The sequence below is a fragment of the Xenopus tropicalis genome, chromosome 5 (assembly GCF_000004195.4).
Source record: "Xenopus tropicalis strain Nigerian chromosome 5, UCB_Xtro_10.0, whole genome shotgun sequence".
Taxonomy (NCBI): domain Eukaryota; kingdom Metazoa; phylum Chordata; class Amphibia; order Anura; family Pipidae; genus Xenopus; species Xenopus tropicalis.
In genome coordinates, this window is record NC_030681.2 from 95,699,838 (window position 1) to 95,726,079 (window position 26,242).

The following is a 26,242-nucleotide window of genomic DNA, read 5'->3' on the forward strand; positions in this document are numbered from 1 at the left end:
CAATAATAAATATACTTTATACATATCTTATATACATGGCATATTGCCATCTGTATTTAATGCAGCAACAGTTATTATAACTAATATTTTTACAAAGTCAAGGGTTTCAAGCAAGGCATTCATATTAAGATGCAGCTACAACAAGGCAGAAGATAAACGCACCTTAAGTTAGTTCTGATTTTTAACTCTAACGCCTCTTTTAAATTTTAATCACCTTCACCAATAATTATATTCATAGAATTTAATCATTTTCATGCAAAAAGCAACACAGCCACACCACTACTGTGCACCAATAAAACTGACAGTTCTCAGAGAGATGTCAGAAAACTTGGAAATAGAGACCAATCAAATGACAGAGAAAGCACATTCCACCAATGAAAGAAAGTAGAGCCCCCAGGCACCAGAGGTGCATCTGCTGAACACAGACAAGTAGAACTTTCAAGTATGAAGCAAACACTCTGCCCATCTGACTGACTCCTCTCTTCTTGGTCTTTTACTCAAGTGTCCAAAACTGACTCTTAACAGTTGCAAGCTTTGCATCTCCCCTCTCAGATTATGAACGGTAAGCAATTGCTTCATTTGCTTTTTTATTTTAAGCATAAATACTATTCTACAATAACTGTTGCATTTTATGTAGTGTAACAGAAATTCTACAATCATTCTATACAGATACTGATTTTATAAATTCAGCATTCTGTGTGGCAAAAGCATTGCATTGCTGCTATAAAACTGCTGTGCAGTGTTTAACACAACAAATGGAAATTGTGTTAGGGGTCATTTTGTGCCCTGTGAAGATGAAAATCAAATGTTTTAATTGTTTCTGTAGTTCCAGGACTGAAGTTTCTCAAAACAAATTTAAGGCATTTTTTTTGATTTTTTGATCAAAAGATTTTATATACTTAATTGGTTTTTATACCTGCAGAACCATAAATGTCCCATTGCTTAAAACCACAGGTTATCTAGCTGTTATTTAATCAACCCAAGGCAGTATTTATTATACAACTCTGTAATAGGTACAATACTTATAATTACACTGAGAATTTGGCACCATGGAAATAACCATGGTTATTAAGCATAGGTAGAAAACTCTTGTATGGAACCTGCTATCTAGAATACCCGGGACTTGGGGTTTTCCAGATAAGGGCTCTTTCTGTAATTTTAATTGAACATCTAATAGAAAATCATTTCAATGTTTAATAAATCCAATAGGATTGTTTTGCCTCCAATAAGGATTAATTATATATTATATCAAATACAAGGTGCTGTTCTATTATTACAGAGAAAAAAGAAATAATTTTTTAAAAATGTGTATTATTTTCTTATAATGGAGTCTATGGCAGATGGCCTTCCCATAATTTGGAGATGTCTAGATAACAGATCCCAGATAACCTGTATAGCTAATTCTGTTTTCCCTACTAATACTTTTTACATGCATTTCTTTCTCTTTCAAGTTGGTATCAGTAATAAGCAATGTTCTTGTTTATTTGCGGAATGTTTAATATAATTAACTGTGCATATATAGATTAGAATAATGTTCTTAATCCTGCTTTTGTTTAAATTTTAGGTTATTGAGATTTGTCAGTATTCCATCAAACATGACTTGATTATTTGTTACTGCAATATTTTCCTTACCTTTAAATATTCTTTTAAATCAGCAAAAAAGAATAAGATACAAATCATGTTGTTGGCCCCTGAAGTGAATAGTGTGTTAACCTTTCTAAAAAGCAAACTGAGCAGATCCTGAGAAAATAACAACTAAATCTAACATTTGCCTGTCAAATATTCCAGAAGTGCTTCACAGCAAACTGTGGGAGGGAAATCCAGTGCAGGTATTTGCTTCAGTGAGAATAGGAAAAGCAAAGCAAATTCTAACAGCTCATTGTTCGTTGATGGATACTGAACAAATTTTGTTTGAATAGAAAACCTTATTGATCAAAATGACCAACTAAATTCTGCTATTGAGTCAGTGGAATTCACTGCAGAGCATATTATGTAATACTTTACAAAGATAATATTTATTGTGTCAAATATACACCCTGTGGCTCTCCCTCAGTCCTCAGGCTAACTTTGTAATACATAAATCAGGGCCATGATTTGGTAATCAGCTGAATCATTTGTGGAGGTGCAGTTTGGTCTAGTAATTATTACTAGATTAAAAAATTACTTAATTATTAAAAATTACTTAATTACTTTTAATGCACATTCTGTGTTCAAAGTGAGTATTTAGCACATTGCAAAGAAAAGACATAAATAATAATTTTGGTCAATCACATTAGCCTTTGTATTTAAACAAATTACCATGTTAATCTAATCAGTGTGATTACAATTCCATCACAGATTGAGTAGTGAATTGTATAGATTCCCTGCTCCTAAATCTTTGTTGTAAAGCTGATTAATGGCAATGTTCCCACTGTACTGATGTCAGATAACAAAAGTCCAATGTGCTTCTTTTCTGATTCAGCAGCCATGTTCAACCTGCAGAGCCCTGAGCGCAGGGACCAATAAATGATACACGCCAGGCAGACTACATAAGGGTTCTTGCTTGTTTAAACATAGACTACCATTATCTATATGGAGCAGAAAGAGTAGAATACAAAGGCTATAGTAACAAATTGTTTTAAAAATTACTTCCAGAAACCTGTTATACAGAAAGCTCCGAATTATGGGAAGGCTATCTCCCATAGACTCCATTTTAGTCAAATATTTCAAATGTTTTAAAAGTATTTCCCTTCTCTCTGTAATAATAAAACAGAACCTTGTACTTGATGCCAACTAACATGTAATTAATCCTTATTTGAGGCAAAACAATCCTATTGGGTTTCATTCATGTTTAAATAACTTTTTAGTAGACAAAGTATGCAGATCCAAATTCCAGAAAGACCCCTTATCCAGGAAACCCCAGGTCCTGGGCACTCTGGATAACAGGTCCCATACCTGTATATTATTATGACTAAAGGGTTTACATGTTTGACACATTTTGACAACAACATGAAGTAGTGTTTATCTATGATAATGTTTATACAGTGTTTCATTTTCAATTTCTTGGTAACATTGTGGCCTTGTGAATGTTGCAAATACTTAAATACTAACCCTAAATAAATTATTATGATATAAAAAATTACTATACTAAAAAATGTTAAATCATAGGTCTTTAGTTGCTCTTTAATAGCACCTTTATCTTTTTGTTGGACTTGTATTATTACAGACAACTCAAATAACTCTCAAAATGAATCTTTCTAGGTTTATTTTGCTTCAAATTGCTAAAATGAAACTCCAACTTCTTATCACATTCTTGACTATATTCTGTTACTCACAATGCCAAGAACCCGCATATCCTGGTGAGTCTGACAACTTGATACTAAAGTTACAGAAATGCTTCTAGCTTAGTTTTCATAGAAAATATCTAAAATATTTCTTTTTATTCTCAGTCTTTGACATACTTCAAGAACTTCGATTATCAACAGCCACCAATGAGAATATAGTTATTGGTTCAAATCCCGATCTCACTGCATTCCGTGTGAACCCTGCAATTCAGTTAAAGAAGGGGAGGTATGTGCCTATTCAAAATATAAAGATACAACTGAAACAATATTTCTGCAGTTATTACACACAGAGGCATCTTTGACATAGGGACTGATTTACTATTGTAAGTGCTAAGTTCCACATGTGCAGTTGCCACTGGCAAGCAATCAGTTTTGATCAATTTATACAGAATTACAAAATAAAAGCAAAGATCTGATTTGGTCACTATGTGTGAAGACGCTGGTACTATTTAACACCTTATTAAATTATATTCCCAGGAGGAAGACAGCAGGATAGATAGCACAGCACTGGCATTATAAAGTAAAGTCTTGTCCCAACATGGCACTGCTGCGCAAACACATATAGGATGCAAAAGTGATCAGAGTACCACTCTGAGTAAGTTTAGATGAATGCATATTTTGGCTTTAAATCCCCCTAAACATCATTCTTGTTGTACAGGCTAGGTGCACAAACTGGGCCACTTTACATTAGATGCAGTGCTGTGACCAGCCCCTTTGTTCCTCTTGCGCCTCTCCAGGCAGTGCAAATGAGTAAATGTGCGTACATGATAGTTTGTGTTGAGGAGGAGTGGAGGTAGAGGATTTTATAATGGTACAAGATGTACCTGTGGTAGGGGGACAAGCGCTTGAACTAGTGGTAGGCAAAAGAAGAGTGTTTGACCTTGTAACTAAAGATTTCTACATCTATGGTAGGAAAAAAAGTCACAATTATCTTAACATACAATATCATTCTGCTACCCATATATAAACAAATATAACCTATATTTATGATCCCAGATAAGAAGAAATACTATGTGCACACCCCAACCTCTGAACTATATGCTTGGTGCTCAGTGTTCTTGGAGACAGCACTCCCTCCAAAGTATCAGTCAGAAGAAGGGCTACTGGCACACAAAGCCAATCCAATGGGGATTACTCCCTAACCTTTTATCATGCTAAAGCCACATAACATTTCAAGAGGGGGTGCTTATTCATCAGGTGCCAATGTTTTAGATATATTTCTGGCTTATTCATAGTACCCATTATAGAAGCAGTGATATATAACCCTAAAACAGAAAGCAGACAAGATCTTACATACATTATGGGATGTCAAAATTGGCAGGTCATGTAAATAATTGGCAGTACTGTACAAATACAAAAAAATATATATAAAAAATAATTTTTGCAAGTTTTTTCCCAAAGTTTCAACCAATTTCTTCTTTTGTAGCTCTTTCCCTTCAGATGGATTGCCGTCAGATTATTCCATTCTTACAACCTTTAAGATACTGGCAGATGCACCTACAGCTGTTATGAATTTATGGCAAATTATAGATTCCAATGAAAAACAAAAAGTCGGGCTTCAGTTCCATAATGATACCAAGTCTTTGATTTTTTTCTACACAACACCAGAAAAAACTCTATTCTTCAAGTCATTCATCAATGTAAACAATCTTCTTGATGGCAACTGGCATAAATTGTCATTGAGCGTGAAAGGCAATGAAGCCAAAGTAATTTTAGACTGCCAAGATGTCAGCACAGTGGCCATGATAGAACCCAAAAACAATAAAAGCAACAAGTGGAAGTCACTGATTAAAAGAGACACAGATGCCTCATTGGTAAGTACCAACAGGTAGTGATGCTTTTGGATGTGTTATATTTAACATGTGTCTCCAGAAAACATTTTCATTTATAAATGCTACTGCATCCCCTTGCTTTATTGGAATTTCAATCCAATGATTGCTTGTGCAGGGGGATATCAGCTTGGGAGCTAGCAGTATAATTGTTGGCTATCTGGCCTTCTCACAATCCACACAGAGATCATTTTATAAAGCATGATTGAACTTTTATTGTCATTATGTATCCTAAAACTATATGCTAAAGGCTACAGGTAACATGGCTGTCTATAGACTCCTTCAGACTATGGAGGCAATATGCTCCAAGAGTGGTATATCTAGGGAGTAATACAAATAATGAGAAGGCTTGTTGCAGTGATGTCAGGAACCTTTGCAGCAATTATATTTTGCACTGATTTTTTTTAGTTATGTGGCATAATGCAGAACCTATTTAGAAATACTGATATTTATAATATACTATAAGAGCTGGGTTAAATATTTAAAATAACACGTGCAACTAGTTTATAAGAATATAGTGAAAAAATTGATACTTGATTCTGTTTAGTCTGCCCCAGCTTGGCATTATTATTATCGCTACTACTTGCATGATTAAATTAACCACAGGCATGTCCAACCTTTACAGATTGACCTCCAAAAGCTTGAAATACACTGTGATCCAGAAAAAGCTACATCTGAAGAATGTTGTGAGTTGTCTAATCAGGTAAGCAATGTTGCACCCTGCCCCGCCAATAGCACCCACAAATGCAGATTCTTACACATCCACCATAAATACAGCACTACCCGTGTTCCACTGTACTGTGCTCTGTAAGTTGTGCTGGATTTTTCAATTAGCATGATGTGCAGAGCACAGCAAAACCATGGGCTCAAGGACTTTTTGAATATGCACTACCCAGTAGAGCTGATAACAAAAACATTGCAACAAATATCAGGGCTTCTGCTTTAGAGTAAAGTTTGTTACAAACACTGTATGTGATAATGGTATGTTCGACCAATGTACTACTTCCCAGTTTTGAGTTACTGGCCCATTAACAATTGTTTCATATGGGAAGGAAGGAGAATTCAGGCAAAGTACAGCAGTTCATATGTATGTACAAAAGTCTTTTTGCAAAAATCAATATGGCTAGAAAAGCTATGTTATATACTGAACTTACTGGACCAGTCATGGGTACAGCAACTTAATATCAGAAATGATCCATGGCATCAGGAGCTTCCTATCTTGGGTCTTGCTAGCTCATCTTTTAAATACCATTGGCACTGCACTTGCTCAGTGTGCTCTGGGCTGAGCAGGGTCACAACTAGGGATAGAAGGATGAGACTTCTGCCTAGGGTGCTTGATTACTGAGGACACAATTTTGTGAATTAGTAATGTCTAGTCCAACGTTTTCCCAATGTGCCCTCTTCTCCAGACATGGACTTGGGCAAAAGTTCACCTTGTTGATTTCTACAGTAACACAACTAAGTGGCCTTTGTGGGGACAGGGCAGAAGTAGAAAGTAGAAATAGAAAAGCATTAGATAGAAATGGGAAAGCAGAAGTATATGTCATGTCAGGGATTAAAGAGAATAGTTCATAGTGTGAGGGTGGGATAGGGGAAATTAAAATCACAAGAAATGTGAGTAGAGGTGGAGAAAGTTGTACATTTTGGGAAAAGGGGCAAAACATGTAGTGTGAGGGATAGAAAGGTACATGGTAACACAAAAATAGAGGAGCAAATTGCAAAGGACAGAAAAGGAAGGTGAAGAGGCAATGTTAAAATTAGTAAAGGAGATAAATTAATAATTAAGAGAAGCAGTAAAAATGAAATGGAGGGATAACAAATAAAGGAGATTACATTTTTTGCAACCAACTTGGACTTTTGCAGCTTAGTTACCATCAAGTACAAGGTACTGTTTTATTATTAAAGTGAAAAAGAAAATCATATTTAAATTATAATTATTTAAATATAAGTCAGATGTGGGTAGAAATTGTATAGTAACCATTAAAGGGAAATTCCCCTTAAAATAATATTTCTAGTATAATGTAGGTAGTGGTATTCTAAAGCAATTGGTCCATATTTTTCTTTTTTGGGGTTTCTGAATGTTTACAGTACATTTGAAGATTTACAGACTGCTGGTGTTTTGGATGGATTTTTTTTAAATCATATATACAGTATATATTCCCCTGGCCTGGGTGCTTCACAGTAAGCACCAAAAAGCGTTTGTCTTCCGGCTTCTTCCATCTTTATGTGGGTGCACATGTGCAGTAGGGTAAAAAGCCTAACTTTAACAAAAAAGACGTCTTTTTTACACTACTGTGTACATGTCATCCAAACGCCACTGAAGAAAGAGAAGAACTAGAAGAAGAGGATCACTCTCTGGTGCCTGCTAAAAAGTATGCTGGGCTGATATACTTTGCTGCTATTAGGAGCACAGACCCAGAGTATCAGGTAAGTGATAATATTTGGCAACCCCCAGTGACTGAACCTTTCCTTCTCCTTTAACAGCAGATCAGCAAATGAAAAGAAAAAAAGAAATACAACATTGTAGTAGTTAACTAAAAATCCTACACTATGATAACAATGTACTGCTCTGTCACTTTTCCTTGGGTCACATGATATACAGTATAACATCAACTGAGAATGTTTGTCCCTCAGAATATACAACATATTTGAAAATATAGAGTCAGATTTCTTTATACAGCATTATTCTGCCTATACACCTAGTGCTTTTATCTTTCAGTGTGGAGGCGCAGCAGAGATGGGTATTGGTGGAAGTCCTCCGAGATGTAAATGCTCCCATGGATTTATAGGTCGCCTAGGGGCAACAGGTCCAAAGGTAATTTACGGAAAATCAACCATGTCAATAAAATAAAGACTTAAAAAGTTAAATGTCAGACTTCTTTTATTTAAACTGATTTTCAATTGTTTTTTAGGGTCAGAAAGGACCTGAGGGAAATCAAGGAGAACCTGGTAGAATAGGAAATTTGGTAATGTTCTTTGAAATAATTCTTTATCATATTTTGTTAATTAGTTGAATCGGAAGAAATTACTCATTAACGACATTAACATGTTAACTCAGTAACAATTACTCATTAACAATCATTAACATATGGAGATATGTCTGTATAGTCAGATTTCCCAATGTGTTGGGGATTTCCATGTCTAGGCAATAGAATAGGGATGGGTGAGTATTAAAGACAAATCTGCACCAAATCCTTATATTAAACTGTTTTTTGTGTATTGTTAAATGTGGGGCAAATGTTTAAATAGTCTTTTATATGTTTTTATCATAAAAAGCCCTTAAACTGTGTGAAAAAAACTATTGGTAGCTTTGTATGGATCAGATCAATATAGCACAGAGAGAAACTAACTGATAACATTTTCAAACCCTTTTGCTGTCTCAGCCTTCTCCACCTCAGTATTCAGACACCTATAGAATCACTGATGGACTCAAACATTATGCCCATTACTCTAACTTAGAGAATATATATTTTAATTGGTTTCATCACACAAAGTCCAAACAGTATCTTAGTTCCTCACCTAGTAAACATCTTACAGTTCTCACACACCGGGGGTTATTATAAAGTTTGTGCAGCGCATATTTTTTCGCATATGGTTGTTTTGTGCATATTTTTGCCGAAATGGTTAAATGTGTTTTTGCGTAAAATGTGCATTGCGCACAAAAATGTACATATGGCTTGCAAATAAGATTTACTGTAGGTTTGCGTGAGCATTGGCTCTGTGTGTGTTTGTTGTGCGTGAATTTAGTGCTGATTTTCACTTTACGATTATAAATTCGCAGTTTGCAAAATCTGTTATATTTTTGATGTCAACAAAGATGTGGCGTAATTTTGATGCAGAGTGTACTCATAAATATGATTATGCCATATTTGAAAAACTTAAAAGGAAAATCGCACTGCGAATTAAGAATTTCAACATTAAATGCACCAATCTTGTTCAGCTTTAGAAATATAAACATGGGAAGGGCAAATATTGTTCACTGTGCAAATGATTCTGCGCTGTGTGAATTATAAATGAGCCCCACTGTAATTCACAACGTTTGATCAAAGTGAAAGGCTTTTATTTGCAACATTATGGCATCACACCGAAGCAATGTTTCTAGCCACTAGGGCGCTTTATCAAGCTGAAAAATCATAAAGTAGCACATCCCATTAGATATCTTTCCTCACACTGACATCTGCCTGTGAACAAGCAAAATCACATCTTACTTATCTAACGCTGTCTCAAGTTTTTTTTACTGTTGAATCATACCTGGAATAAAGGAATAATTAACTTAATAAAAACCTCTGACACCAGATCTCCAATTTTATCTATTAATGGAACTTAATTCATAATCAATTAATTGAGCCCAGTGGTTTATATTTTGCCCCATCAATCCATTGTGCTTTTAAAAAAAAAAAAAAAGATTTTTAATTCTGTCACCTCCCCATCTATCAACTATTTGGAAATGGAGTTGATGAACTCCATGTCTCAGTTCTGTAAAATGTTATTTCACTGGATGATCCAACCTCTTGTTCTTGAAGGATAAATGAAAGCTACTGAGGCAGTTAATTGCCAATTGACTAGTTACAATAATACAAGCTAGAATGCTATATTTATTCTGTAGAATGCTTTACCATACCTGAGTAAACAGCCCTAGAATCTCACGCTCTTTGTTTAAGACAGCAGCTCCCATGTTAGCTTCGTCTGACATCACTTCCCTACTTGTGTCTCAGGATGCTTAACATCTAGGGGCACATTTACTAATCCACGAATCCGAATGGGAAAAAATCGGATTGGAAACGAACATTTTGCGACTTTTTCGTATTTTTTGTGATTTTTTCGTTGCCGTTACGACTTTTTCGTAAATTGTCGCGACTTTTTTGTAGCCGTTACGATTTGCTCGTACATTGTCGCAACTTTTTCGTATTGAGCGCTCGTAAACGGCGGGCAAACCTTTCAGACTTTGCATGATTTTGGAAGCCTCCCATAGGACTCAATGGCACTCTGCAGCTCCAACCTGGCCCAAGGAAAGTCACGATACTGAAGCTTGAATGAATCCGAAACTTTCGTACTCTGCGCGACGGCTACAAAAAAGTCATAACGGCTACGAAAAGGTCACAACAATTTACGAAAAAATCACAAAATACCGATCATTACGAAAAAAACGCATTCGGGCGCTTTTCGGACATTCGTGGATTAGTAAATGTGCCCCGTAGTGTGAAGCCAGCAATTTACATCAGCTTTCACTTATATAACATTGTCAATCTATTAGAATTCAGTCTAGCCTGCCCTTCAGCTGCAATGTGTGATCAAGTGACATGGCTGTGGAAGCCCTGTCTTTGCCCTTAATGGGGTTTTCTTAAGGACATTCAAGTGCTAAACATGCCTTGTTTTCTGAATAGGGACCTAGAGGTAACTCAGGAGCTTATGGCCGGATCGGGGACCCTGGACTAAAAGTAAGCATTTTGTCAAAAAAGTTATGCTTTTGTGTGTAATACATTGATCCGAATAACACTATGTTGTGTTCTAGGGGGAAAAAGGAATTAAAGGGGAGAAAGGAGCACGGGGCCTTTATGGTGAAAGGGTATGTATTATATAAAATATTATAAAATGACTCAGAACCCCATATTTCTGATCCGTTCCTGATATTCTTTTAGTTTTATTTTCATACAAAAGACTCAAGGTTTTATTGGATGACCGATGTTTAGTATTAACAAATGACTCATTCAATTTAAATTTAATCAAATGGTATGTGAATTCAGCTAAGAAAATAACATCTTGTTTCAAAGGGTGATCGTGGGGATCCAGGCTTCAAGGGATTACCAGGGGCAGATGGTTTTAAAGTAAGTAAAATATAACTATACATTTTCTGTATTGGACCAATTCTGTGCAGTTTAAACTGTGGAAATATGTCCCTTAAAGTGTGTCCCTCAATTTAATTAATGAAGCATTTGTCTGGACAAATAAAAGCACTTCTGATGCTGGGAGTACATGTGTAACCCAAGCTTCTCTTGAGCTTGCTTTGCAGTGTAATTTGCAGATATCAGCCATACTAGTACAATGCTTTGGGATTTTGGGACCAGAACTCACTTGGGTTTTAGTGTTACTGGTGGCTCTTACACTCAATTAATAAAGCATGGGTCCATAGGTTTTTCTAAATATGGTTTACTTGATTTATTAGCACATTCTGTTCTGTGTTTACAGTTTGGTGTTTATTTTTTTGTTTTGTATTTGGTTTGTCTACTGCTGGCAGACAATACTGGGTGGAAATAACTTAATGGATCCAGAACAAATTATTTATGGAGACACATTATCACAAATATTTGTTTTTGCTGAAGTTGACTTTTTTTTGGGGGGGGGGGGTAAGTATTTTCAAGGAGATTATTGGTTGGTTAGAAGGTTTTTCATGGGGAATTCAGATAGGATACTTTTTGGGAAGGTTGTATATGGAAAAGTAGGTTGTTGAGGAAGATTTTTCTTGTTTTTGGTAAATATCAATATACAATATATTTGTTACATGTATATTTGTTATTATAGGGGGTGGCAGGCCCACCAGGAATCAGGGGGCCAACTGGGCAAAAAGCAGATAAGGTAAGCAAAAATAAATAAATATAAACGTAAATAAATAAATGTAAATATGAGTCATGTTCTAAGGGGCATACAATTACTATTTATCTGTGTTGTGTTAGAATTTGTATGTAAAATGCCAATTAGTTTGTGTAAAATTGGGGTTTCAGTGCTTAATTCTGAATCCCAGAGCACTAATCAGAGTACAGTATATCTTGTGCACGATATTTATTGCATTGGAAGAAACATGTGTCCCCCTAAACAGATAGCGATCTTCCTAATCCATAATTTCCATAGAAACAACTAATGTAGAAAACTAGAAAGAAAATGAAATGATTATTTTTTGTTAAATAGCCACTGAGAGGCTGGTTTATACAGAACAAAGAAAGAAATGATTCTAATACTCTGACAATGATTAATCTTCTAGCATAAGCTGGAATATATGTGCTTAATGATACATTTTTCATACAAATATGCACAACATAGTTGTCCCTGGTTTCCATTTTAGGGACAAGAAGGAGAGACTGGACCTGAAGGAATCGCAGGATTCAGAGGAGTGAAGGTGAGCTGTGGATATCCTTTCACTAAATGCAAATTTGTCAATAAAGTTAAATTACAACCCTAACCATTTAAATGAAGAAAAATGGCAATTCTCAAACAATTACTACGTGGAGATGCTTTCTAGTACAGCAAGAACTCATCTACTTAAACACTTATAAGCTTATCTGTTCTGCCATCCACAGCTACAAAGGGAAAATGAGGCTAATCTAAAAGGGTGATTTCTGTTATAAAGTTTACAGTATCATTTGTATGACAGAGCTGCCTGCATGGCTTTTTGTGCCAACCACTAAAGGCCAGTTCTAAGGCACAGATTACTGGGCAACTATAAATGTTTAAACATGCCAAGACCTTGTTTTAATTGTTATATTAAATGTGGAAAGCTTCATAGCTCTTGCCCAGGCTCTGTCTAGGAAAGCTACTACTCTGTAACAAGTAATTTATGACAATTATGTCTAATTTAAATTCAGAGAGAGTGCAAGGTATTTCTTGCACAGCTAGTCTTACTGAAGATAGTATTCATCTTTCAAAAAGTACATTCCATATTTTTTAGGTTTCTGAGGTTTAGATACATCTTAATCCTTTGTATTTGCTTAAAGAGCAAATCTGAAGTAGCTGTAATCACTTGCTGTATAGTGTGTACTGCTGTGTGGTCCCTCTGTAATTTCATGATTTGTTATTATTGAGTCAATGAGAAAATCTTACCAGTGGAAGACAAATATGCATTAAAACTAATGCACCATTGTGTTGTATACAGAAATAACTTTGCATATACTTCTGGAATGAAATATCTTTATCATATACCTATACATTTTCCTTTATGTTAAATGCTTAAATGGTTAATTACAGGGTGATGAGGGCTTCAGAGGAAAGGATGGACCCCGCGGCAGACAAGGGAAAAAGGTATCAGATATCACTAATTGTATTCTAGCTGTTATGTACAGCAACAAATATAAGTATAAAAATATAAGTAAAAAAAACTAAAAATACGAAAAATCCATAAAATACAAGTAAAGAATCGCCCCAGGATATTTTATGTGGATAATTTCAACTAGGTTGTCTTCTAAATGTTGGTTTACTGAGGCCAGCTAATGCATTTTGCAAAATTCATCCATTAAAAATGTTGGTACTGTAATTTACTTCAGTATTTTAATTTTGCATCTATAGAATCCAGAATAAACCTCTTTCATTCATTTTTTTTTATAATGTATAGTTCCCAGTCTAGTAGGCTATAAAATATATTCTTAGCAACCTTTTAATTGGTCTTCATTTTTTGTAGTTTTTGAATTATTTGTTTTCTTTGAAACTTACAGTTTTAAATGTTGAGAAGTAAAAAAGCTATTGCTCACCGAGCATATGATTTTGTTTTTATTGTTACTTTTTATTATTTTATTATCCATCTTTCAGTCTGTTAGTTCGACCAATGCCTGGTTGCTAGGGTAAATTGTACCCTTAGCAACCAGATAGCTAGAAATTCCCAACCTGAGAGCTACTAAACAGTAAGCTAAATGATTCCAAAACAACAATAATAAAAAATGAGGAGAAATTGCAAATTATCTCACAATATAACTGTCTACAGTAATATTGATTCTGTTACTAATACTTTTGGTCCAGTTGGATTTGCTAACACTGGACATCACATATTTGAGGGAGAAATTGTCATGTGTGGCAAACCAAAATGCCAGGGAAGTATCTGGATTCCTGCCTAGGCATTCTTCTATGCCTATAACGGTCACCTTTGTCATTGATCCTGACCCTCAGCTACTTGGGTGCCACATGAGAATCCATTAACTCCCACAGGGGCAGGCAAAGGAATCCAACTGTATACTGAAGGGAAGGGGTCGGTAAAGAACATGCTATGTTTTTACAGCACTGTACAGCAGAACAATTTAACAATAGAACAAATAGGGATCATTACAATAATAAATACAAAAAAATACAAAACAGTTGCATTAAAGATGAAGTGTCAAAGAAACAAGAGGAAGGAGGTCCCTGTCCCATAGACATTACAGTCTAAGTGAGTGGGTAATTTACAGTCACAAATAAGTGGACGCTGCAGGTTACATTGGGTGGCACTGCCATATACTGTAAGTGCCATTTCTTAGTTTAGATGTTATGCAAGTGCTTTAAGAGGGTGTATTCTCTCCAAAGGAATTCTGGGAAGGCATTCCAAATGGAAGGGGCAGCAAGGTAGAAAGGTTTAAAGCAGGAATAGCAGTAGTAACATTATGCAACCAAAATGAAGCTCTTGGGAGGAGCGGAAGAATTGGTCAGGAATGCATGAAGACACAAGAGAAAAGATATAGTGAGGTGCAGAGATATTAAGGGTTTTGAAGGTTATAAAATGTTATACTTTGTTTAATGACATGCCATAATAATTCTGCAGGGGAGGGGTTTATACTATCTTGGATGAGAGGAGGGGAATTCTGGCAGCAGAGTTTAATTCAGACTGCAGGGGGGAGAGACGGGCGATAGGAAGTCCAGTTAGTAACAGGTTACAGTAGTCTAGGCAGTATAGGATGAGAGCATGTGTGAGCAGCTGTTACTTGTGAAAGAAAGGCAGGGATTTTGGCAATATTTTGTAAGAAAAACTCACTGTTTTATTTATTTTCAGGGACTTGTTGGTGACCCAGGTGAACCTGGAATTGTTGGCTTAAAAGGCATGCCAGTAAGTAATATGGCTGACAATATAGCCTTATTCTTATTGTTTTTAGTATAACTGTGAACATTTATTGATTTAAGATGCATGAAAGCATCCAACTGAAATATTCTTTGCTTTTTAGGGTGTGCCTGGTCAACAGGGGAGAAGGGGATCACAAGGTCCACAGGTATGAAAAAATTCACAGTTTACTGCAAAAATTCAGCAGAATGTAACCTGGATTAACGTTCCACTCTCACCCCTGAGATTACATTCATAATCTAGCCTATGATATAATATAGTGTTAAATATTTTGGCTTCAAGTTCCCATTTGTAGTCAAAGATTTAGCTGTGGCTTCCTTACCTTTTATAAATGTTATAGATAGATGGCAAATTAAAACCATGTAGGCAAGTCATCTTTCTACAGCTCAAAGACAAGAAAAAAGGACTCGCCTTTCCTCCAACTCAAAAAATGTATTCATAACTGGTTTAAACAACAAAAATAGGAGCTGCATACACCTTTGCAATGGGTGATTATTCAGCAGTTACCAATCAGTTACCATTTACTGTTTTGGAACAACATACAGCAGAAATCTCCACATTTTTGGAAGCCTGAAATAAGGCTTAGCTTAAAGCTTAAGGGCAGAATAATAATTCTGAAATTATTGATTTCCGTCATAAACCTTTATCTGTTACAGGGAATAGTTGGAGACCCTGGTTTACCTGGAAGAGATGCTGATGATGGAATTGAAGTAAGAACTCTTCTAACACAAGACTGACATTGATATTTTACAGCTTCCGAAATTTGGTCATTGTGGAGGGTGAAATTTGACTTCTTTTTACTATAGATATTAGGTATAATGGTATAGGATATTAGAGATAAAAAGGCAGTTTAGTAAACTAAACACATTTACATTTTTGAGCTTATTGTGCACTGACAAATCTATTTTTAAGTTTGGCCATGTGAAACCTAAATTAGAGATACCAATGAAACAAGCTAATAATGAGATTGCTTCTACTGCAGCTGAGACAATATCCAAATCTATTACAGCTAAATATAACCAATGTTTCACTTAAGGCACATAACTCATAGGGCGTATATTCAACTGCGGCTTTCTCAGCCAGTGGAGAAGTACCTAAATGTGGCTGTGCTGACTGTCTTTACTTAAATGGAAGATGCCGACTGATTTCTGGCCAAAATACTCTAGACACTAAATTAGCTTGAAAGATTCAACAACCACCTGCAATGCTTAGCAAAATGTAACGCTTAACATTACATTTTTAATTAAACTATGCTTCTACCTTTGCATTTTTAAGCAACTGTTTTGATTTGAAAATTATCGAAGAACAATAACATATCTTCAAATTCTAGGCATATCAAGGGCGTCAAGGACGTGGAGGCAAAACTGGAGTTTTGGGAGAAAAGGTATAAAAAGGAAAACTTTGTATAATTAATGAATGTTACGCACAGATTAAACAATTGTATGTACAGTTGCTATCAATATCAGGTAAAGTTAAAATATAAATTAATTAGACATTATATACATAAAGCCACAACAAGTAGGTGTGAAATTTACTATTATTTCTGGGCTGGAGGTACAGGGGAATGCATCTTTCCCCAAATTGTTGCCCTTTCTGTTGTGTTACTCTCTCCTAGCATTCTGTCATTAATGTTTCTTATTAATGCCTCCTCAGGGAGCCTTATTAAACTCCCTAATAATACAGTTACCATTTTACTATTTTATAGATCATGATACCATGAATCTCAACCCTGTGTTTGTTTGTTAGAACCCTTGCACCACTTTACAGTCCTTATGTAGTTTATAATACCGCAGCATCTTGTCTCACACTCCCAATACTATTGATAAGCAGTCAGCATTACAGTACTGGCATTGCAGGCTCAAGCAGCTGCTCTGAACACCTTCTTAGCTTTATAATCTTTCACGTTTTATTTTTCTCTTGAAATAATTAAAGATTTCATTTTGTATTAACTAGACTTGGGTTATGAGCCCTAGCATAAGGGTCTCTTGCTCAATATATTTCAACTTAATCTCCCGAATGTACATTTTGTGAAAGCTATGTCATTTTATAATTATACTAATGATAAATGCACTCAAGTTCTAACACATAATGAGACATAAAAAGTATATTTAGATGTCTTAATATTTGCACAGATTTCATGAAGAACTTGACATATTTAGTATCTAATTATGATATGCTATTTTGATTTTAGTATAACATTTTTTTATTTTTAGGGGGAGAAAGGAATGATTGGAGAGCGAGGGCCTGAGGGTCAGCGAGGAAGACCTGTGAGTATGGACAATGTGTTCAACATTAAGTTAAAAGTATTTAATAATTCTAAAGATGCACATATTATGTTTCTTTAATAGTATAGTACGTGCTATAGCAGTGCTGTCCAACTGGCGGCCCGCGACCCCCCTCTGTGTGGCCCCCCACCTGTCTGGCTGCTTTGATGGCTTACCTTTGAGTAAGCATTAAATGGTATCAGTACTGACATTAACTGGCCCCCTGCATGGTTCTCACCTCAGATTCAGGCTGTAATCCCTCTGTATTGTTTAAAAATGTAATCCCCTGTGTTTTTACCTGTGTTCACACCTCAGACTCAGACTGTAATCACTCCCATTGTTCACTTCTTCACACCTCAGACATAGGTACTGTAGGCAGAGTATGGCACATACAGCCAGCATAGGGCAGGTAGAGTATGGCACACACAGTCAGGGTAGGGCAGGCAGAGTAAGGCACACGCAGGCAGGGTAGGGCAGGCAGAGTATGGCACACAGAGGCAGCATAGGGAAGGCAGAGTATGGCACATACAGCCAGCATAGGGCAGGTAGAGTATGGCACACACAGTCAGGGTAGGGCAGGCAGAGTAAGGCACACACAGTCAGGGTAGGGCAGGCAGAGTAAGGCACACACAGTCAGGGTAGGGCAGGCAGAGTATGGCACACACAGGCAGGGTAGGACAAGCAGAGTATGGCACACACAGACAGCATAGGACAGGCAGAATGCTGCCTGTGTGTGCCATACTCTGCTTGCCCTATGCTGCTTGTGGGAGGTGAACCTGGCAGGGGTTTGCTGTGGGAGTTTGTTAGCAGTTGGAAATAGCCATTAAATGGTCCCTAAGGTGTATAATTATGTACTGGGGGTTGCTCTGCTATCCACAGGGGAGGAGGAGGCATATGGAATTTAAGGGTATATCTTAATATGACATAATTCTTTCACATATGAATAATGGTTGATATCCCCACAGTAAGGACCAAGCATTTGGGATTTTGCTGTGCTACCACCATTGTGATAAAATAGGTGTGGTTTGAAGTGGGTGTGGTTTCAAAAAGGGGAGTGGTCAAAACTGGCTTCCATTAGCGGCCCTCCACCATGTATGCTAGAGAAATTCCGGCCCTCGGCACCGTAGAAGTTGGACAGCACTGTGCTATAGGATAACTTGTTAAAGCACCTAGACACAGGGTACACCTTATATTATACTATTATACTATTATATTATACTATTATACAGTTTCTTGGACAGAAATCTGCTTCTGAGAGTCAGACATACTGTATAAGTCTATACACACATTTTCAAGGGACTTATGTGGTAGATAAATAAACTGTTTTCATAAGATTGCATAGATGATCAAAAGTGACAAGGGAATGTGATCCTTTAGATATTACATGTGAACTTGAAACATTTTTAAATAATGGAAAAATCAAATTAAACTAAACAGTTCTTTCCCCGCTTAGTTTAGCAATGGAAAGTTATAATGGAAAGTTGCTTAGACTTACATTTTCTTTCAATCAATATTTATTTTTTATTCTTTAGGTTCTCCTTCTGCTTATATTGCTTAGAATAACTAGTTTTTAGGGCTATATTTGGAAATGGTTCCATGAATTATAAAGGGAATTACCCTGGTCCGGTATCCTTTGACTTATTTTAAAAAGTAATCATACAGAATATTTCTGGATATATGGAAAACAAAATGGGCATATTAGATTTAAAAATGTGTTTTTTCAGATATCCATTATTTAGGCTGTTCGGACTTAATATTCAGGGTTTATGTTTTGTCTTCCACAGGGACCTCCAGGTCCTAAAGGTGAAGCTGGACAACCTGGCAGGCCTGGATTTATTGGGCCACCTGGTGAGGCTGTAAGTTTATTTCTGTTTTGACTGTATTCAATTCTTGGCCTTTAAAACCATTGTTGGAACTTTTGGACAAAATCCTTATTATCCTTTTAAATGATGATTAGTAGACTTAAGGTATTATGATTCAAATTACAGAACAACCCCTTATCTGGAAAAACCCCAGATTCCAAGCATTCTGTATAACAGATCTCTCCCAGGTATAGGACTTATTATCCAGAATGATTGGAACCTGGGGTTTTCCAGGCAAGGGGCTCTTTCCATAATTTAGATCAACATACCTACTAAAAAATCTTTTAATCATTAAATAAACCCAATAGGATTGTTTTGCCTTCAATAATGCAGTAAACTAACTGTAGATCTTGAGATCACTGTAGCTGTGTATATTATACCGCAAGTGAGAAGCAAGATGAAATGTTAGATCTGGTAATACTGTCATACATACAAGTCATACTGTACATATGGTACATTCTATAAAAATAAATATTTCTATAAAATGTATGTATAAAATATTAATTTATCTATGTGTTTTAACAGGGTCATGTTGGTCTCCCTGGTGCCCCAGGACCAAAGGTATTTTCAGTTAAATCTGTTGTTTAATTCAGGGGTTACAAACCCATTTGTACAGCAGTTTGTGTGCATTTATAAAGCAGATAAAGGTCTTGCCCTGATTTAAATTGTTCCAAAAATATAATTTTCCAGACAGAGACCCATTGTATGGTTTATAAATGTCCTTCAAGACATCCTAGAGTGCACCACATACTATTTAGTGCATTACATTCACCCTTTTGTCATCACAAGGTGCACATATACTTCAAAATGCTTTTCAAACAATTGCATTACAAATTGGACAAATCCCTAGTAAATCATAACATCCCAAAATGACATATCAGCCATAGTGCATAACTTGACAAAGTTGTCCCCCAAATTAGGTCATATTATGCACAGTTCCACTAAGAAAGTATCATGTGATTCAAGGTATTCCAACAATCTGACAAGAAGATATTATTTCAGCAACGTGCATCAAATCCCCCACTATATATACTGTTTTCCACAGTGCATCAAAGTGTTATAAAGATATCTCCATATTTTTTATTTCATCTGCTATGCCTGCAGTACTATACACCTCTTCTAAATGCTTCCAAAGAAAGGTTCCACAGCATAACACCTTGCCCTATGACTACTAAAATCTGAAATAATAAAGTATATGCTACAAATAAAAAAAAAGAAAATTAAAAAGTATCTATATATAAAATGTATCGATATAAGAAAATAAAAAATGAAAATCACAATATATGCAAGCGAGGGAGCTACCCTAAAGAAGAATTTCACTTTTTCTTTTAATAGCATTTAAAGGAGACATATAACATCACTGAAAATCTCCCTAATTTTAAGGCAATGATGAATAATATATGTGTCATCTTTCACTCGGGCCCCTTTGTGGAGGCTACATATAGATCTGCTATGTCCATGTTTCAAATAAGGTGTGTCTTAACAGTCCCTGCCAGAAACACAGTAGGAGGGGGATAGCCAATCACAGCTCTGTAGTAACACAAGCAAAGAGAGGCTTTATTTCCCTAGAAGGTCCACATAGCTTGCTATTCTACAGGCATTGTGCTGAGTGACACCAGTTCCCCTGCACAGCCTGGAAAAAAGAGAAAGCAGGAAGTGAAACAGATGGGTGGGACTACAGCCCAGCCTGAAGCATATCTTTATTAAAGTGATACTGACACGAAAAAACTACTTTTTAAAATATGAATCTACATAAAAAGTTGCCTATAAGTCGTGTTGATCATTTGTTGCTGATAGGCTTGCTTTTGTAAGTAATTGTTACTTGAAATCCCAAAACCTGACTGTTTTGCCAGCCTGACTGTCCCTTCTCAGCCTATCAGTTATAGCTTCTAATGCTAATGGCCCCCTGCTGGACAAATATGGCCGCCCCCTCATAGAGGAACATGGGGCATCAGATAGGGAATGTAAAAGCTTTGACAAATACTTTTATGGCAAAATTATAAATAGCACGCAAAGACAGTGTTATGACAGATGTAAAAAAAGGTTTCATTTCTGGTGTCAGTATCTCTTTAAGCACATCCCTTCTATGTTTAGAAGAGTAGTTTAATGCACTGGTGCATTCACGCAGTATATCTTCTATAATGCACAATCAATTAAGTTCAAAATGAAGTTGTTATGTGTTTGGTGTTTTTTAACAACTGTAAAATGTAGGCTCACTTTATCAAGAGATGAAAATATGTAAGTGCTGATACAATGACATGCGAGCTTAGCACTATATTTACTTTTTAACCATCAATATTAGAAATGTCCATTAATTTGGACATTTTCATGGTTAGATCATTTAACTACAAAGGACCAAGAGTTCATGAACACCATTAATCTAATTACATATCATCAAAACCCATCCTTCCCCTGTGGGTTAAGAGATAATACACAACAATATGCTTGGGCTTCTAAAGACCACCTATCTGTACCTTGTGCATGGGGAAAAAGCACTAAACCAGAGTCCTCAAGAAGATCTGACCTTTCTCTAAACTCCTGCACTGTGGGTTTGGGGGAATTTTCCATCATAGGTGCAATGGTGGGGGGGGACTCTAGGCCTTCTGTCTTCTACCCCTAATTTAGGCCCTTTGCAACAAACAATCGCACAAAATATTTGAATACAAAAATATCCATACACAATTTTCTAATCCAAAAATACAGATGGATTTGTTATCATGTGTTGCTTTAGTTTTGCTATGTTTTTCAATTTTTCTCTTTAGGGCAGTACTGGAGTCCAAGGAATTAAGGGCAAGGAAGGAGAGAAGGTAAAATTATTAGTCAAGCTTTTGTATCATTTTAAAATGCAATTCAAATTTTGCTTTATTAAATTTGTCTTAAAAGAGTAGTAGTTTCTACAAAATGTAGGCCTACCCATTTATTCTAAGCTACTAGTATGACTTTTTGTACAGAATGTTTTTATAGAAAAATGGGAAATGTAATATTTTTTTTAGCACATTCATTAATTAAAGAGGTCCTCTACCCAAAAACTGTTTTTTGTACAGTGAAAAAAAGGGTCAATAAAGTTTTAATTTGCAGTTGGTCTTCAATTGTTTTTAATTATTTAGCTTTTTATTCAGCAGCACTCCAATTTGCAATTTCAACATGTTACTGGTTGCTAGGCTCCAATTTATCATAGCAACAAGGCAGTAGTTTAACTGAAAGACTGAAATAGTAATAAAATTATAAGTGAAGTAGCAAGGATAAAAAATTGCAGCTTCATAGAGGAAAGCAATAGAGTTTTGACTCCAATATGAAAGCTGATGTTAGGAGTTATGACTATAAATTTAGAAAACATTTGACATCAATTAATATTGAAAAGCTGCTCTATGCAAAAATCATGTTTGGGTGAGGACATTTTTCTTATCCGCAATCACTGCACCATCCCTGATATTATTTTTACAAATTATAATTAACCAGTTTTTTAAAGTATCCCACAATACTGTACTAATAATTTGAAGATGCTCAGAGGTGCAGATTTGGAATTTAAAAAGACTTCTGTCTCTGCTACAAAATTTTTTCTTTATTTACTTTTAGGGCGAGAAAGGATCAAAGGGGCCAAAAGGAAATGTAAGTTTAAGTGAACTAGTTATATAATGATGTCCCAAGTAGATTATATTAACAAATAAATGCATTTTTAGGCTGGTGACATAGGCCCACGAGGCCCTGAAGGACTTCAGGGTAAAAGAGGGCCACCAGGAGAAGTTGGAGCTCGTGGGAGACAAGGTGAACAAGGAGAGTCTGGTGATCCTGGCATTCCTGGAGAGATTGGACCTTTGGGTTCCAAAGTAAGTCTTCATTTATGTACAGTATTCCTTATAACTGCAAGACTCAGAAAAAAGAGCGATATGACATTTTTCAAAGCATTAGGGTATTTCACCAAAACTTTTAAATGGAATAGTTTCCGAAACCACTAAAAAACACAAGAAAAACACAAATATATACTTTGTGCATAATTGAAAAACTACTTAATTCAGCCAAAGCTAGTATAATTGGCTGCATTAAAAAGCATCTTTGGCTATGCACAAGCGTATTAGAAAGGGACTGTTATTAAAGCAAAACAGCATTTTCAAAGAAAATATAGCAATAATTAATATCATTGTTCTTTATTAGTGATGAGCGAATGTGTTCAGTTCCGGTTCTCTAAAAAATTTGCAAAACTGCAGAAAAATTTGTGAAATTCATGAAATGCGCCTACCGCACAACTTTTTGTTATGGCTGCAATTTTCTGAAGCAACCATGACTTTTTGATGCGACCATGGTGTAGTTGACGCAATCACAACTTTTTTTTGCCACGACCGTGACTTTTTCCTCACTATTCACATTTTTTGTAGCAGCAAATTTGCTTAGCAGTTTTGTGAAAAAAAATTACCAATGGCAAATTGCAGAATTTCTCAGCGAATCGATGCCTGGTGAGAAAATTCCCTCATCCCTATTCTGTATGAGACTGCAGCTCTAGCAGAAAATGCATCAGTTGGTAACATTGCATTAACAATCTTGAAAATAACCCTAAATTGACTTGCTTTCTCTGCTTAAAGGGGCCGTCTTTTCCAGCTTCTCGTGTAATAGAAGTTTGCAGAAAGATTGTTCTTGAACAAATGTCTTCATATGCACAAGCTGTAAGGCGACAATGTTCCAGTGCTTGCCCGTTGTATGGTGAAGTACCCATGGGAGCACCAGGGCCAGTAGGATTGCCTGGACCTCCAGGGAAACAAGTAAGTGTAACTAAAAAACTGGATGCACATAATTTGACAGGTAAAATAGAAAAGAAAGTGAATGAATGGTAGCAGTAGTAGTAGTACAGTATTGAGATAACATGCAAGCAAATATAGGGGGGGGGTGGGAAGACACTAGCTGATAATACAGGTATGGGATCTATTCTATTCCAGAATGTTCGGGATCTCGGGTTTTCGGGATAAAGCGTCTTTCTGTAATTTGGATCACTTTACCTTAACTATTATTATTATATTATTACTATAAAATAATATAAACATAAAATAAACCCAATAGGATTGTTTTTCCTCCAATAAGGATTAATTATATCTTAGTTGGAATCAAGTACAAGGCACTGTTTTATTATTACAGAGAAAAAATTTAAAAGCAATGTTAGCTGCCATGACCAGTAACCTTGTCACTAAACTCTGTTTAATGTAACATGCTATTGGTTGGCTTAATACAGCAGATTCTTGTGAATAGTACTGCAGCATAAAATGTTTTAAATTGCAAAAATAGGGTAAACCTGGACTGAATGGGCTGGAAGGTGAAACTGGACCAGAGGGATTTTATGGTGAAGCAGGAGATCCAGGAAAACAAGGAGAAAAAGGTAACTTGTACAGTATAAAACTAAAATCACAGAAAGACTCATATACACACAAGCAATGTGTCTGGTGCTACCAAGAGAGTAACTTGGAATGAACAAAAACCCAAAAGGAAGCAGGTGATGATGGATAGCTGATAGGCTAAAATATAGAAAAAGCATTAGCTATATATGCTCAGTGGCAATTAAATTAATATGAAGATCAAGTACAATGATACAACTGTATGATATTATAATTAGGATTTTTGTTTACATTATACAGGTGAACCTGGAAATAAAGGAGACAAAGGACCAAGGGGATATGGCCTAGTTGGATTTGAGGGGGATCAAGGACCTAGAGGTAATGCAGGTCATGCAGGATGTGTATTTAATATGTGGCCGGTATGAAATGGGTGAGGTGGCAACTCTAGCTACAGGATATGGATTCAGAGAATATGCTTTTGCTTATTTCATTGGAGCCTTCCCTAATTTTCTTAACTTTTACTTTAGGTGACAGAGGCAAGCCTGGACTAGCATTTGACGGACAGCCTGGTTTAATGGGCCCTAGAGGCCACAGGGGCCAACTTGGGCTAAGAGGTAATGCAGGTCTCCGTGGGCCACCAGGTCTGTGTAGCACAGCAGGATGTCAATCAAGCGAGGGACAACAGAGACCATAAAGCACTGAACTGATATTGTTCTTCAATTAAATACAGTGTTTTTATATGAACAAGTAATCAGTTCACTCCATTATCTCACCTGGTACATGGATAACATCCAGTGTTGTCCTTCTGCTTAGAGTATACCCTTAAACAGGACCAGAAGTAGCTCAGTCTAGTTTTCTCTGTGTCATGTGTGTTGTCTGTGTGTGTGTATAGGAGAACTATGTGTGGTTACGTGTGTATGGCTTAGTGTGACTTCTTACTTTAGAGACCATGCTGATGTTAGGTGATTAGTTATTGCTTATTTTCCTCTGGACATCACTGCTGGAAACTGTTTGATGTTTACTTCTTAGAAATTGATTTCAATATAAACAATGCCATTACAACTCAACCATTTCACTATTTCAGTTAATACATGTTTTTTTGTCATTATGTTAGTCACTGTATTTATATTCACCCTCTATAAAATACCTCAGATAGTTTCTGATCCGAGATAGAGCTATTACAAGAATTCAAGATACTACAATAAACAAACAAATCAGAACTTTTGTAGAGATCATTTGACTTTTTACACATATATTGACACTGCAAAAGACACCACCAGCTCCCCATTTACTTTTTAGAAGTCTCCAAAACAATCACTGTGATGTTTTCCTAAAAATGTGTTTCCCTTAAATCTGCTAAAGTGAGCAAATTAATATGTCATGTCTGATCATTTGTAGTTTTTGATTCTGGCGATGCTAAATAAAAGATCCCATATTATTTATTGAAAGAGAAACCAAATGAGCATGCTTTCAGAATCATGGTTAGCTGTTTCCAGTAACCAATACCAGCCTCCCTAATACAATGTCATGGGATTATGTTGTTTTTAAAGAAATACAATTTAAATGTATTTTTTGATGTCAAATAAAGCAATAAAAACAATTTAGTAGCTGGTAAATAAAAATGTATGGGATATTTTTCACTCCAGGTGTCATCATAATAATTCTGGCCTGCGTGATTTATCAGTATTAAAAGCTATGAACAGTATTATTGATTGGTACACTTGGTAATGACAGGTCATACTAATACAAATTAACAGGGTGGTGTGTTAAACTGCAGCCCAAGTGCACTGACTGCAGCCTGACATTCCTACATATTGCAAATGACCTGCTGAGCGCTCTGAGCCACTACATTGCTCAAC

At 36.0% G+C, this 26,242-nt stretch overlaps 1 protein-coding gene across 1 annotated transcript; it reads left to right on the plus strand.

The window, feature by feature from the left end:
• Positions 1–422: 422 nt before the first annotated feature.
• LOC100497103 (collagen alpha-1(IX) chain) lies at positions 423–25,983 on the plus strand. The gene is made up of 27 exons (XM_002934860.4): positions 423–562; positions 3,241–3,338; positions 3,429–3,549; positions 4,750–5,137; positions 5,778–5,855; positions 7,872–7,967; positions 8,065–8,118; positions 10,537–10,590; positions 10,665–10,718; positions 10,924–10,977; positions 11,672–11,725; positions 12,210–12,263; positions 13,109–13,162; positions 14,874–14,927; positions 15,043–15,087; positions 15,596–15,649; positions 16,270–16,323; positions 17,153–17,206; positions 18,988–19,059; positions 19,591–19,626; positions 21,828–21,872; positions 22,642–22,674; positions 22,746–22,892; positions 23,643–23,819; positions 24,337–24,427; positions 24,684–24,761; positions 24,911–25,983. The coding sequence occupies exons 2-27, from the start codon at positions 3,266–3,268 to the stop codon at positions 25,075–25,077; spliced, it is 2,241 nt and encodes a 746-aa protein (XP_002934906.3). The 5' UTR covers positions 423–562; positions 3,241–3,265; the 3' UTR covers positions 25,078–25,983.
• Positions 25,984–26,242: the final 259 nt, after the last annotated feature.

What these genes read in the sequence shown, in the direction of transcription:
- LOC100497103 (XM_002934860.4), top strand. Translation starts at nt 3,266, where the DNA reads ATGAAACTCCAACTTCTTATCACATTCTTGACTATATTCTGTTACTCA. An exon ending in CAGGATTCAGAGGAGTGAAG is followed by an intron (nt 12,264 to 13,108) that starts GTGAGCTGTGGA and finishes GGTTAATTACAG; the next exon opens with GGTGATGAGGGCTTCAGAGG. An exon ending in CTGGAGTTTTGGGAGAAAAG is followed by an intron (nt 16,324 to 17,152) that starts GTATAAAAAGGA and finishes TTTTATTTTTAG; the next exon opens with GGGGAGAAAGGAATGATTGG.